The sequence below is a fragment of the Sebastes umbrosus genome, chromosome 14, assembly GCF_015220745.1.
Source record: "Sebastes umbrosus isolate fSebUmb1 chromosome 14, fSebUmb1.pri, whole genome shotgun sequence".
NCBI lineage: Eukaryota > Metazoa > Chordata > Actinopteri > Perciformes > Sebastidae > Sebastes > Sebastes umbrosus.
The window spans coordinates 12,915,922-12,929,968 of record NC_051282.1 but is presented as its reverse complement, the minus strand read 5'-3'; the positions used below and the strand labels follow the sequence as shown (position 1 = coordinate 12,929,968).

General features: G+C 43.9%; 1 protein-coding gene across 2 annotated transcripts in view; it reads left to right on the top strand.

Annotated features, from left to right (window-relative positions):
* The window catches only part of LOC119500961 (myosin-9-like), a 43,901-nt gene extending 30,593 nt beyond the window's left edge, over positions 1-13,308 (top strand). For both annotated transcript variants that reach the window (XM_037791003.1, XM_037791002.1), the window contains 25 exons: positions 35-104; positions 194-354; positions 759-867; positions 989-1,120; positions 1,316-1,522; positions 1,612-1,749; positions 2,893-3,016; positions 3,155-3,326; positions 3,424-3,636; positions 3,752-3,896; positions 3,995-4,201; positions 5,179-5,283; positions 6,385-6,537; positions 6,697-6,945; positions 7,043-7,255; positions 7,342-7,554; positions 8,149-8,310; positions 8,428-8,556; positions 8,642-8,730; positions 8,817-8,940; positions 9,091-9,299; positions 9,828-9,936; positions 10,058-10,230; positions 11,559-11,698; positions 11,848-13,308. In XM_037791003.1, the coding sequence (XP_037646931.1) occupies positions 35-104; positions 194-354; positions 759-867; positions 989-1,120; positions 1,316-1,522; positions 1,612-1,749; positions 2,893-3,016; positions 3,155-3,326; positions 3,424-3,636; positions 3,752-3,896; positions 3,995-4,201; positions 5,179-5,283; positions 6,385-6,537; positions 6,697-6,945; positions 7,043-7,255; positions 7,342-7,554; positions 8,149-8,310; positions 8,428-8,556; positions 8,642-8,730; positions 8,817-8,940; positions 9,091-9,299; positions 9,828-9,936; positions 10,058-10,230; positions 11,559-11,670 (3,718 nt within the window). In that variant the 3' untranslated portion in view covers positions 11,671-11,698; positions 11,848-13,308. The remainder of the gene's footprint in view (positions 1-34; positions 105-193; positions 355-758; positions 868-988; positions 1,121-1,315; positions 1,523-1,611; positions 1,750-2,892; positions 3,017-3,154; positions 3,327-3,423; positions 3,637-3,751; positions 3,897-3,994; positions 4,202-5,178; positions 5,284-6,384; positions 6,538-6,696; positions 6,946-7,042; positions 7,256-7,341; positions 7,555-8,148; positions 8,311-8,427; positions 8,557-8,641; positions 8,731-8,816; positions 8,941-9,090; positions 9,300-9,827; positions 9,937-10,057; positions 10,231-11,558; positions 11,699-11,847) is intronic.
* Positions 13,309-14,047: the final 739 nt, after the last annotated feature.

Genomic DNA, 14,047 nt, shown 5'->3' with positions numbered 1-14,047 from the left:
AAAAATTAAAATCCTATCATCTGTCCCCTCCAAGGTATGAAATCCTCACTCCCAATTCCATCCCCAAGGGTTTCATGGATGGAAAGCAGGCCTGTGTGCTCATGGTAAGGAGGTCTAAAACTTCTAAGCTAAGCTCCACAATAGCAAATCCCTCTGAAGCGTGATTTGATCAGTTCATCTTCCGTCCTCTCAGATCAAAAGCCTGGAGTTGGACCCCAACCTGTACCGGATCGGCCAGAGTAAAGTTTTCTTCAGAGCGGGAGTCCTGGCTCACCTGGAGGAGGAGAGGGACATGAAGATCACGGACATCATCATCAGTTTCCAGGCCTGGTGCAGAGGCTACGTGGCCCGCAAGTAAGATGAGACCGTCGCCACGATCTATGACACTGGTTGTTAGCAGGATTCTGTTTAGTAGCTGCTGGAAAAAATCTTAGAGTGGAATTTGAGTGATAACATTTAAGCACACTCAACTAGGGATGTCACGATCCCAGAAATTTAGTAGTCGAATACCAGTGAAATTCCGCGATTCTCGATTACTGTGTCCCAAACACATTTTCTGTCGTCCCTGGTACCGTCATGTTTTCAGAATTTTGGCTTTGACTTGGTACTGAAGTATCGGTTCTCGTGATATCCATACGCTCAACACACTCAAACTTGAACAAGACTTTTTCTGCATCTCAGTCTTTTATTTTGCATTGAACTGCATGGTAATATATAGAGTGCGATTGTCTAAGTCTGTGTCTAATATTGCTTTGTAGGGCTTTTGCCAAGAGACAGCAGCAGCTGACTGCAATGAAGGTGATCCAAAGGAACTGCGCCGCTTATCTTAAACTCAGGAACTGGCAGTGGTGGAGGCTCTTCACCAAGGTACACCTCAGTCTCCTACAATATCTTAGCCAACATTTTATTTACTGTAGTTTTCACAACCTAGCCTTTTCCCCTTTTTTGTCTTTACTAACTCCCCTTATTTCTACCATTTTGTCCTCAGGTGAAGCCTCTGCTGCAAGTCAGCAGGCAGGAGGAGGAGATGCAGGCCAAGGATGACGAGCTGGTTAGGGTGAAGGAGAAGCATTTGTATGCTGAGCAGCAGCTCCAGGAGATGGAGGAAAAACAGCATCAGGTAAACTTTAAAAGAGTTCATTGTCTTTTCCACGTCAAGAAATTGGTATGAAATGTAGAAGAAACATCGCAACGCTTCCATATAATATTCATTGATGGATGATGGAGGATGCTTTGTTTGAATATCATATGGGCTGTTTGCGATTTTTAGTTAAACTCTGCGCCATATTTAAGTCCTCTATTTGCATGCTTTTAGCTTGGTGCTGAGAAGATGGCCCTGCAGGAGCAGCTTCAGGCGGAAACTGAACTCTGCGCCGAGGCCGAGGAGATGAGAGCCCGTCTGGCTGCCAGGAAGCAGGAGCTGGAGGAGATCCTCCACGACCTGGAGGCCCGCGTGGAGGAGGAGGAAGAGCGAGCCTCTCAGCTCTCGACTGAGAGAAAGAAGATGCAGCAAAATATTGGAGTATGTTCACTCACTCTATAAACCTGCTAATGTAAATACAAACTGTTTGATTTGCCTTGCCAACCCTCCTGTCATTTATCTGCTCACAGGACTTGGAGCAGCAGCTGGATGAGGAGGAAGGGGCCAGACAGAAGCTTCAGCTTGAGAAGGTCACCTTGGAGGCCAAGATGAAGAAGATAGAGGATGATGTCATGGTTCTAGATGACCAGAACAACAAACTAAACAAGGTTAGAATGAAAAGAACTATCCTCATTGTGATGATGGACACTGAGATTGGTCGATCCGAGTAGTGATTACTCATTATTCTTTTCGGTGTAAGAGCACTGACAAACCTAATGGGACCTTCACACCAAACGCGAAGCAAACTTTTCGCGTGGCGTGACTACATACAAAGTCAATGCAAAAAGGTGAATAGACGCGAGTTTGTGCCGGGCAATGCGACACAGCGGCATGCGAGAAATTTGCGTGATGCTGTGTCGCAAAAGCCTATCGGCTTTGAGATTCTCATCCTGTCATCACTGACATCCTGAGGTTGTTGAATCAGAAATGGAGGACTCTGGGTGCCCACAGAGACTGGACAAATCTGTGTGTATAAATGTATGTGTATAACTGTCTATGGTACAAACAACAACATCGCTGAAGTATTTATGCCCAGATGACATTATGTTGAGTGTTGTTGGAGCAGCTACGATGTTAGCATAGCCTGGCACTGATCGAGCCAAACTCCATTCGGAAAACAAACATTTTAAAAGTTGTTTGTTTGTCGTCTTGCGCACAGACCTGACAAAGCATGAATTCAGACTTTTTACAAATCAACATCATTATGTAGTTATTTCGGCACACTTGTGATCCATTTATTGCAATTAAATCACAGCACATTCTGTTTATTTTGGGTTCATGTCGCTGTAGTAAACCAGATTAATTGAACCGACGCGTGGCTTGCTAGATGCAGTGAATACAAATTAGCATTACAATAGCAAATTGACCGAGCGCCGCCAGATGATGTTATGAACCCAGACACCAGGGAGTTTGGTTTCCCAACATATGTGGGACTTGCACAACATGTACAAAGCAGCATAGTGGTTATTTCGGCCGTGATTGATGAAATGTCGTTGGTATCTACATGGAGGTAAACCCCTCCTCCTCTCCGGCGCGTGTAGCGCGAGTTACGCGAATGAACACAAATGATATCGGCGGTCAAACAATTTGCTTCGCGTTTGGTGTGGACGCAGCATAAGATAGAGCTGGTAAATACTACTGGGCTCGATTTAACCCTTTCTGCTAATTTGCTTTGAAAAGGACAAATGTAACAAATGAAATAGCCTCATCTCTGGGGATACTTATTGTTTACTTTTTTTTTGTGAATACAGGAGAAGAAGTTGTTGGAGGAGAGGATCTCCGAGTACACCAGCAACCTGACGGAGGAGGAGGAAAAATCCAAGAGCCTGCAGAAACTAAAGACCAAACATGAGGCCATGATCACAGACCTGGAGGGTAGGAAGAGCACACTTACATGATAGCCATTATAGATCCCATTGGTCCTAAACAGGACATGGTGTCATTACAGTTTCCAACTTTCAGCATCTTTTTTTCCCTCCCTGTAATCTCATATTTGTTCTTTTTTTCTGTCAGACCGCCTGCGCCGGGAGGAGAAGGCGCGCCAGGAGCTGGAAAAGAACCGACGCAAGCTAGATGGCGACTTCCATGAGATACACGACCAGATTGCTGAGCTGCAGGCCCAGATTGCTGAGCTCCGTGCCCAACTAGCCAAGAAGGAGGAAGAGCTCCAGGCAGCTCTGGTTAGGTATGTACGGGACTATACTCAACTCAGTTCATCAGTCAGTGGTAGTATTGCAGGTTATTGTTTACTCATTATTTTGCCGACCTATTCCTCCTTGAAGGATCGAGGAGGAGGCAGCGCAGAAGAACCTGGCCCAGAAGAAGATCCGTGAGCTGGAGGCTCAGCTCTCTGAACTGCAGGAGGATTTGGAGCTGGAGAGGGCAGCCCGCACCAAGGCAGAGAAAAACCGCAGGGACCTGGGAGAAGAGCTGGAGGCCCTCAAGACTGAGCTAGAGGACACTCTGGACTCCACCGCCGCTCAGCAAGAACTCAGGTAGAGATACCGGTCTAGAGGCCGCAACAACAGTTAAAGTTAATGTAATGGGCAGAGGTTTGAGTCCGTTGTACATGCTGAAACAAGGAGGTTAACCTCTGCTCTCCCATCTCAGGTCCAAGCGTGAGACAGAGGTGGCACACCTCAAAAAGTGTCTGGATGACGAGGCCAAACTTCACGAACACCAGATGGGTGAGATGAGACAGAAACACGGCCAGACCTTCGATGAACTCAATGAGCAGCTGGAGCAGGCTAAGAGGGTATATCATTTTCAGAGCCCTAGATCAAGCTACTTATATTTCTCCTTAATTTAGTTTTTTTGGCTACAGAAACCATTAATGCTCATCCTTTCCTGCAGAACAAAGTGTCCATGGAGAAAGCCAAGCAGGCCCTGGAGTCGGAGAGGAACGAGCTAGCCATCGAGATGCAAACGCTGATGCAGGGTAAGGGAGATTCGGAGCATCGCAGGAAGAAGGCCGAAGGCTTGGTCCAGGAGCTGCAGCTCAAACATTCAGAGAGCGAGCGCCAGAGGTTGGAGCAGGCTGAGAAACTGGCTAAAGTGCAGGTACAACTCTTTGACTGAAGGTTTTCTTGTTCTTTTTTTCAGTGCTGTTTGCACCTACAACTATTACATTGATGATTACTGCTCTCTAGGGACATCACGATACCAGAAATTTAGTACTCGATACCAATACCAGTGAAATTCCTCGATTCTCAATACCGATTCGATAGCACGTTAAAAAACAAAAGTGAAACAATAAATCCCATACACTTCAACATCCACTCCTTTATTACTGTTTGCATACTGCTTTTTGTTAGAAAGTTAATTCCCTCTCCATTATCTATTTTATATTGCTGTGAAAACATCTCCCTCAAAGAACTGGATTGATTCAAGTTTCTTGCCAAAAACTACATTTTACAAGATTACATTTGAACTCATCATGATGGCGTTAGAATTGACCCAATACTCAATACTTTATACTGAATAGAGCCTGAACGCATCGTAATGTAAATCAATGGCACCTCCCGTGTTGAAATCGACAGGACGAGAGCTAGGTAATGTTAGCTGTTAGCAGCCAGTAAGCAGCACAGTCCTGCACGGAGCTGACAGCTAACGTTAACTAGCTCTTGTCCTGCCCATTTCAACACAGATTTGTTGCTCGAGTCGTAACGTAGCATTATCGAGTCGTTACGTTAACTTAATGTTACTCCTCGTAGATCATAAACGTTTGAATATATCACGACTAGCTGAAATCGGTTGAGAAATGTAGACGTTATAGTGCTTTTTATCCGGAAAAACAGCAGCTCCTCCATTCACTTGTATTTGTTTACGGGCCAGTCTTGCCCGGTCCAATATGGCGCCCAGGTTGACGTACGATCCAGGAGTCAATGCAGTGTCTATGTATATACAGTATGTCTATGCTCCTAATCACGTCTGTGGTCAGGAAATGATTAGTTTTATGTGATAGCATTGCTAATTCTGAGTCATTTATGGAACTATGTTTCTGTTCAGCGGGTCATTTGTTGTCTTTTTGTCCACAGGTTGAACTGGAGAATGTTACCGCCGTGCTGAGTGACGTGGAGGGCAAATCCATCAAGGCATCTAAAGACTGCTCTTCTGTGGAGTCCCAGCTGCAGGATGTTCAGGTACGCACTGACAAACATGCTGTTTATATGATAGTACTACTGTGGTCTGACACTAAATACAACTGCCCCTTCCTTGGTTCCTTGGTGCTTTAGGCCTGCAGCTCTTCAAGGGCACTCAAGACAATAAAAAGGCTGTAGCCTAAAAAAATAGTATAAGTTAGATGAAGTCTCATTCTATGTCCTCTAAAAATGCCCTAATTTACGCTGTATTATCTGGTCTAATCTTTATATTTGGCCATTTGTAGTATAATGACAGACAGAGGAGAACGATTAATTCATGGTATTTAATAGATGATTTAAATTGTGCCGTGAATATAATCCGTGCCAGCTGTTAAATGCTCTTATCAGGGGGAAAAAAACATAATTTTTTCCATCCATCCTTGTTTTTTATATTTTTTATTTAATTTGTGTCTGTAAGTTTTTCCACAAAAAAAAGTTGAATAACCTCATCCATAAATCTTAAAATGACATAATTTCCTTCTCTCATTGAAAAATCCAGATTTTTTGATTATGTAAATATTTTTATTAGCATCAAATATGTAATTAAAACCAAACTTATCAGAAAAATGAACACTTGAACACACATCAGCCTGATAAGATCTACCTAAAATGACGGAAATCATCTTTGGGTAAAATGTATTTGACTTGCACTTTGACTTTATAGTTTGGCCCATGTCCCCTCTGCTAACATGGAGAGGGCAGGATTTATGACCTATACTGCAGCCAGCCATCAGGGGGCGATCCAGATGTTTTGGTTGCACTTTTGGGGAGCTGTCATATCGTCCATCTTATATACAGTCTATGGTCTCAGACGATGGACCACGATTGGTATCCAAACTCGTTGCGATGTCAAAAAATCCTGCTCATATGTATAGAGCAGATGAATGTGAAACTCATCTAGTGTCAAACTGCACATTCATCATTCTGCACAGTGAAGCGCAAACATCCAAGTGATATAATAACAAGAAAAATACATTTTTGAGTGGAGGGCGGCGGATTGATTGATCAGGAAAGTTGCTAACATTTTGAGATCCTAAAGTCTTTGATAATAATGATCAAATGGTCCGCTACATATAATTCAGCTTTAAATTGTTACAACAGGAACTACTCCAGGAAGAGACCCGCCAGAAACTGTCCCACAGCACACGTCTGCGCCAGCTGGAGGATGACCAGAACAACCTGAGAGAACAGCTGGAGGAGGAAGAAGAAGCCAAGAAAAATGTAGAGAAGCAGCTGCAAATGGTTCAGGCTCAGGTAAGAAGAAACACATGAACATGTCCCTGTGACTGTCTGCTGATTACTGAGACCAGTAGCTTAGAATCATTTGGACTGTTGCTGCCTCATCCGGGACATTTTACGACATCTACCGCACAGCATTGGATGTTTGAGTGACACCACCTCTTTTCCGTACAGCTTCTTGAAATGAAGAAGAAGGTCGAGCAGGATGCAGGTTGTCTGGAGACCGCTGAGGAGGGGAAGAAGAGGCTTCAAAGGGACCAGGAGGCATTGACCCAGCGCCTGGAGGAGAAATGTTCTGCCTTCGAGAAGTTGGATAAAACCAAGACGCGTGTCCAGCAAGAGCTGGACGACTTGCTGGTAGACCAGGACCACCTCCGACAGATCGTCTCCAACCTGGAGAAGAAACAGAAGAAGTTTGACCAGGTGAGAGAGTGTGTGTGTGTATAGCGTGTGTGTGTTTAATCTTTGTAGGATTGAATTTAGAATTCAGATTTGACACCATCATCCTGACTTTCTCTAGATGCTGGCAGAGGAGAAGAACATCTCCGCCCGCTACGCAGAGGAGCGTGACCGAGCTGAAGCCGAGGCCCGCGAGAAGGAGACCAGGGCACTGGCTTTAACCCGCGAGCTGGACTCCCTGATGGACATCAAGGAGGAAACGGACCGCAACAATAAACTGCTGCGGGCTGAGATGGAGGACCTGGTATCCTCTAAGGACGACGCTGGCAAGAATGTAAGTCTGGAAAATGATGTTTTCAGAGGTGCGTTTGTGCCTGCGTGGTCTGTCCTCCTCACAAACCTTTTCTCCCTGTCCTGCAGGTCCACGAGCTGGAGAAGTCTAAACGTGCGACAGAGCAGCAGCTGGAGGAGATGAAGACTCAGCTGGAGGAGCTGGAGGACGAGCTGCAGGCCACAGAGGACGCCAAGCTGCGCCTGGAGGTCAACATGCAGGCCATGAAGGCCCAGTACGACAGAGACCTGTCAGGACGGGATGAGATGGGCGAGGAGAAGAAGAGGGCGCTGACCAAACAGGTACGAATAGGATATAGACTGAGCAAATTCTTGTTTATATGTCAACTGTTTTCTGCGTCGTGTGGGAAGTTGGTTCTAGACTGCTAGATAATCTGTATATAGTATCTTAGAACTTGTTTTGTTTCGAGTTCGCAACCTCTACTTCTTCTACTCTGTTTACTAGCAGATTACACCCATGTGTATCCTATAGCGCCAACTTCTGACCAAACTACGCTGTAGCCCAGTTTGTTCCCTCCAAACAGAGCTCCAAATGTCGGAAACGCGCATTTCTTTTTTGCGACATTTCAAAAATTCACGGTCATAGACAAAATCAGAGCCGTTTTTTCCAACTTGTCAATCATTGGAAATGAGGGAAAATGAGTATGGCATGAAAGTGCATGTGCTGTTGCCATATTCAGAGATAAATTAGGAAATGTCTCACACAGTGGTGCTTTTTAAATGGCTGCTGCGGTAGATCAGTACATTTAGATCTGATTTAAGATAGATGCAATTGAATAATTTTGAATAATTTTAAATAACTTAAACTAATTTCAACTAATTGTAGTTTAAACTTGGTTGTGGCTAATGGGACGTGGCTGAATGTGCATCCATCAGGTGCGAGAGATGGAGATGGAGCTGGAGGACGAGAGGAAGCAGCGCTCCGTAGCCGTGGCATCGCGCAAGAAGCTGGAGCTGGACCTGAAGGAGCTGGAGGCGGGCATCGACAATGCCAACAAGAACCGTGACGAGGCCCTGAAACAGCTGAAGAAACTCCAAGTGAGTCAAATGTTTTCAATGCAATAAGAATGCTACTGCCCACATCTACTCAACGAAGTGTTTGAATAGCAGCGGTGCAGTTTTCTCCCAGTTTTACTGACTCCTCTGACTCGGCAGGCCCAGATGAAGGAGCTGTTCCGGGAGCTGGAGGACACTCGCATGTCCAGAGAGGAGATCCTCGCTCAGAGCAAGGAGTCGGAGAAGAAGCTGAAGGGCATGGAGGCTGACATGATCCAGATGGCGGAGGTCGGCATGCACACCACTCCCAACTCTCTATTCTAGTCCCCTGCCTCTGTTGCATACTGAAACGTATTGCTCTTTTCTCGTGCAGGAATTGGCAGCTGCCGAGCGAGTAAAGAGACAGGCCCAGCAGGAGAGAGACGAACTGCAGGATGAGATCAACAACCAGGCCACCAAGAAGTAAGACTTCTATCAAGTACAATAGCAAAACTGTCAGTTATGTGCATCACCTGTTGTTGACCACCTCTCCTCAATCTGTCTCTCAGTGCTCAGGTTGCAGAGGAGAGGAGACGGCTGGAGGCTCGTATCGCTCAGCTGGAGGAAGAGGTGGAGGAAGAGCAATGCAACACTGAGCTGACCAATGACAGGCTGAAGAAAGCAATGCTGCAGGTCTGTGGGACACAAGCATACAGCAGCTTATTGTAGTGTAGCTCCAGAAGAAACATTGTGACACATTAGTGGTATGAAAATGTTTTAATTTTTAATGTTGACTCAACACGTCGTCGTAGTGAAGTGTTCCTGTCCAACTTATTTATCCAGACTGACCAGATGAATGTGGAGCTGACAGCAGAGCGCAGTACCTGTCAGCGTGTGGAAGGGGCTCGGTGCCAGCTTGAGCGTCAGAACAAGGAGCTGAAACTGAAGCTGCAGGAGCTGGAAGGAACCGTCAAGTCCAAGTACAAGGCCAACATGGCCGCCCTGGAGGCAAAGATCGCTCAGCTGGAGGAACAGCTGGACATGGAGACCAGGTGAAAGGCTCAGCCACCGCTTTTATTCTGCATTTTTTATATGCTCGGAAAAGTTCTATTAATTTCCAAACTAAGCACTGTAACTTTAAGAAAGTTATATCTCAAACTCTCATACAGATGTTCTGGTTACAAACAACAAGTGTTGGGCATCAGTTTGCAGCTTCATGTCACCTGCTTCCATTGAAAATGACTTGTAGCCTGACGCGGTGTCGCTCGTAGTATGAACAGATTTTTTAGGTGACTAAAATAAGTTTTACTGCCGGCCCCGTCAACAGCAGTACAATGCTTTGGTTCCGTGCTGGTACTCGTGTCTGCTTCTCCAAACTGGGAGCGTGCCGACCAACTCCATCCTTTTTAAGTGATGTTTTCAATGCAAGTCTTCAATTTGTAATGGAGCATGTTTATATTGCAGTATTGCCACTTAAATGCAAGTAGAGATCGAAATACTTCCTCCACCAGCAGGTTACACTAGCCATCAGTATGTGACATTGTTTTATTTGCCTAATCAATGTTGTGCTCTCGACTCAGGGAGAGGCAGGGTGCCACCAAGCTTGTGAGACGCACCGAGAAGAAACTGAAGGAAGTCATCCTGCAGGTGGACGACGAGAGACGCAACACGGAGCAGCACAAGGACCAGGTCAGAGGTTTTCCATCACAATTATCAAGCTAATAATCGTCACATCATTGTAGCCTACATCTGGGAGGACGGATATCAGTACCTTTTTTGCACGTTTAAATTTATCTGGTTCGAATTGTAGGTCGACAAGTTGAACTCCCGCATGAAGCAGCTGAAGCGTCAGCTGGAGGAGGCTGAGGAAGAGGCTCAGAGAGCCAACGCCAACCGAAGGAAACTTCAGAGGGAGCTGGAGGACGCCACAGAGTCGGCAGACTCCATGAACCGTGAAGTCACCACCCTCAAGAACAAGCTCAGGTGGGAAAAGGGACCGCAGTGCTTTCATGGTTATCCAGTATTCTACGCAGATAGTTGTAGCAGTCCGACACAGATCTGTGGACGTATGGAGATCAATTTGATGTCGGTGAATGTATCATTAATTCAGGAAGGTGACCGAGATGGATCCTTGTCTACTGAAATAAACTATATACAAGAAATTCCAGACAGTGCCCTTTAACCTTTTCCACTCCAACCCTCTTTACCATAGACCCAATTTTTGTCTCTTTTAGGGGGGTACAGGGGTCTTTAGGGGGAGATAGCAGGTCAACAGTAGATTTTTGGGTTTATACCATTTGTTACACAGATTTGGTGCTAAATTTAACCTTTTTTTACCACTTGAGAATTAATAAAAATGATCAATAATCCCTCCAAAACACCACATTTAAGACATCAAGACCTCGAGGAACACCATAGAAAAAGCCATGCTGCGATTTGGTATCAAAAACTTTTGACATTTTGAGATTTCTGCAAGAATTGCATTTTTCTGCGATAGGATGGCGAGCACTTCTGTTCTGGAAACTGCTCAGAAACCCCCTTATTGTGAATCTAGCTAGGAAAGCCATCCACCCTCTGAATGCTCTAGGTCTCTAGTTTGATCCATCCATCCTCTGAATGCTCTAGGTCTCTAGTTTGTGGCTGTAAAGTTTCATGAGGCTGTGATTATCCTAGAGGTCACCACAGGTCATTTTATACAGTGAGGTCAAGTTTTAAAAAAAATGGTCTCACTATATGAAATGGCTACTATGGGGACTGACATCATCACACATGAATACAGTTGGGCTCATTGGATCCACAAGAGTCTCAGCTTTACAGTGATACCCAATTTATGTAATTAATTTACGACAGTTCAGAGACCCCAGTATGCAGAAATATTTAAATACACCATTTTTACAATAGGCAAAAATAACACATTTATACTGCATTCAAAAAGACTGCATGTGATTATCATAAAGTGGGCATGTCTGTAAAGTGGAGACTTGTGGGTACCCATAAAACCCATTTTCATTCACATATCTTGACATGATCGCATGACATGGTTGGTACCAATGAATTCCTTAGGGTTTCGAGTTCACTGTAGCTCTGAAGCTGAGCCTGCTACAGCCTCTGAAAGACAGTAAAGTCGGCCGTGGGCACCGGCACCCTCAAAGAGCGGACGAGGTTAAAGTGCCATCACATTATTGCAAGCATGATAATCAAAATGATTTTCAATGCAGTGAACTGTGTTCTACCATTATGCTTTCCATCAGACCTCAAAACCTCAAGTGTTCTGTGATTCAGCTTTAATTTCTTTTTTTCCTGTGTTACAGGCGTGGCGATCTCCCCTTCACCATGCGTCGCACTGTTCCCCGCACCGGCGGCATCGAAAGCGACGAGGACGCCGAGGCCAAAGTCGAGACCCCCGAGCCCAAGCCTGAATGAACCGCCGCAGTGCCACTCGACTCCTTAGGACTGCATCACGATTAGGGCGCCTGGGTTAGCTCAGTTGGTAGAGCGGGCGTCCATGTACTAAGGCTTGGTCCTGTCCAAGACTCTATCCACTGTCCTGTCAATAAAAATGGAAAATGCCCCCAAAAAAATAACTTTAAAAAAAAAAAGAACTGCATCACGATTAGACCGATCCAAATTCACATACAAGCACACACACATAACTGTACCTACTGAGCGGAGAGGAGACAGCTTAGAGACAGAGATTCAACCGATTCCTCCCAAGTTTAGTCTCGTCACAGTCTGATCTCTTTAACATTGACAATCTATGCATCCTTAACACACTCTCACACATATAGAAGCCAGTAAACTCGGACAATCACCATGCTGACACGTTATTTTTTTTTTGGGCCAAATCTTTGCTTCATTTTGCATTCTCTGGGAAAAAATAAAAATATTTTTGTAAGGAAACATTCCAATTACGATAGTCCTGACTTAGGATCTATTTTTCTAATTGAAGAAAGAGAAAACAAAGAAAAGAAGTATTGATAAATGAAGACCGATTACTGGAAGGGGACCAAAGTAATATCTCGATCTATAGAATTGTATTTTATGCAGAAGTTTTTATAATGGTTAAGAAAAGGAAGTGCTTTGTGTTTATTATGCTCGCGCTCTCGCTTCAGTTTATAATGAAGGTTTATATGCGGAAATGTATTCTATCAATTTAGCTGCAGTTAGTACTCGTGACTACGCTTTTGGGCTTAATAATGTAACACACACATTTACTGTGGAAACAAAATTGGCAGATTTCAAGCGAAACAATTGGACACTCATTGACGCATACTGAAGGCATTTGATTGTGACTGTGCAGAAATTTCTTTAATTTTGCACTGAGATGAAAAACAAAACATTTTAGCCTAGACATTATAAACCACTGCATTTGTGTGTTTCATTGACGGAGAAGTTTGGATGTTTTGGAAAGACCGTGCACACACTCATTTAGTAAGCGCACCGACTGCCAACACACACTAAGGCCTTAAAATGCAGCTGAATTCTACTGGGCAGGGTTTGTTGGCTTTTTTTTTCTGGACATGCATTGATTTTTACCTTTATTATCACTATCAGTGTTTTTGTTTATGTTCAAGGTAAATGGGATGGTGGGGTAGTCTATTACGCACAGCACACACTGTATTCTCAGAGCACAGCTTGTCGAGGGAGGTTGTTACAAAATAAAATGTAGATTCAGGAGGCAGGGGACGCGCTTCATCACTGTAACCTATGTACACTGTACTCTGGCTTCATATAGAGTCAACATGTGGCCAGGTATTGAGTAGACGTATCAGATGAACAGTTCTATAGACGCTCCAGAGACCCCTCGCAGGCTGTGCTCGGGGGCTGCTTTCGGCTCACACTGCTGGGAAGTGAGAGGAATGTGTTGTTACTTAAGAATAACCGCTCACGGATAAAAAATGATCGCTCTTTCGCTCTTAAAAAAATTCAATAAAAAAAGATTAAAAAAAAACTACATTTCCTCAATTCTTTTGTAATGTTTGTCTGTCTGCACCTCTGGAATGGAAATCATGTTGTGAAATGTTGGTATTATTGCAATTAAAGAGGCTTTCTAAACTGCTACATGTTGTCTGCCTGTGTCTTTATCATTAGCTCATTCTGATGTTAGTTTTCAGAGGTTTTTATCAGGTTCAGGTTTTACTTTATTTGTATTTTTTAGATTTAGTTTGCAGTAAGAAGACAAGGTATTCATTGTGACACACATCATTTACAAACACAGACAATAGATAACTAAAACCATTAAAATACAATGAATACATAAACAAGCAAGTTTTGCTTCTATAGCATCTGGACAGTGTCACTATGACTTGGAACAAAGCTATTTTTATACCTCTTTGTTGTCCACCTTGTGACACTAAACCTCTGTCCAGAGCAGTTTCCAGAACAGAAGTGCTCGCCATCCTATCGCAGAAAAATGCAATTCTTGCAGAAATCTCAAAATGTCAAAAGTTTTTGATACCAAATCACAGCATGGCTTTTTCTATGGTGTTCCTCAAGGTCTTGATGTCTTAAATGTGGTGTTTTGGAGGGATTATTGATAATTTGTATTAATTCTCAAGTGGTAAAAAAAGGTTAAATTTAGCACCAAATCTGTGTAACAAATGGTATACACCCAAAAATTGCTGCAACAACTTATGAGACATAAGTGAGCATGGGAATGGCCATCTTATCCTTCGGATCATAATGTTCTACGCTTTTATACACTTTTACCGTTTATTTTAAATAATGAATGAATTAATGTTTATTTCTGATTTATGACTAGAAAAACTTGACACACTGTGCAAAGTATAATTAATCTTCA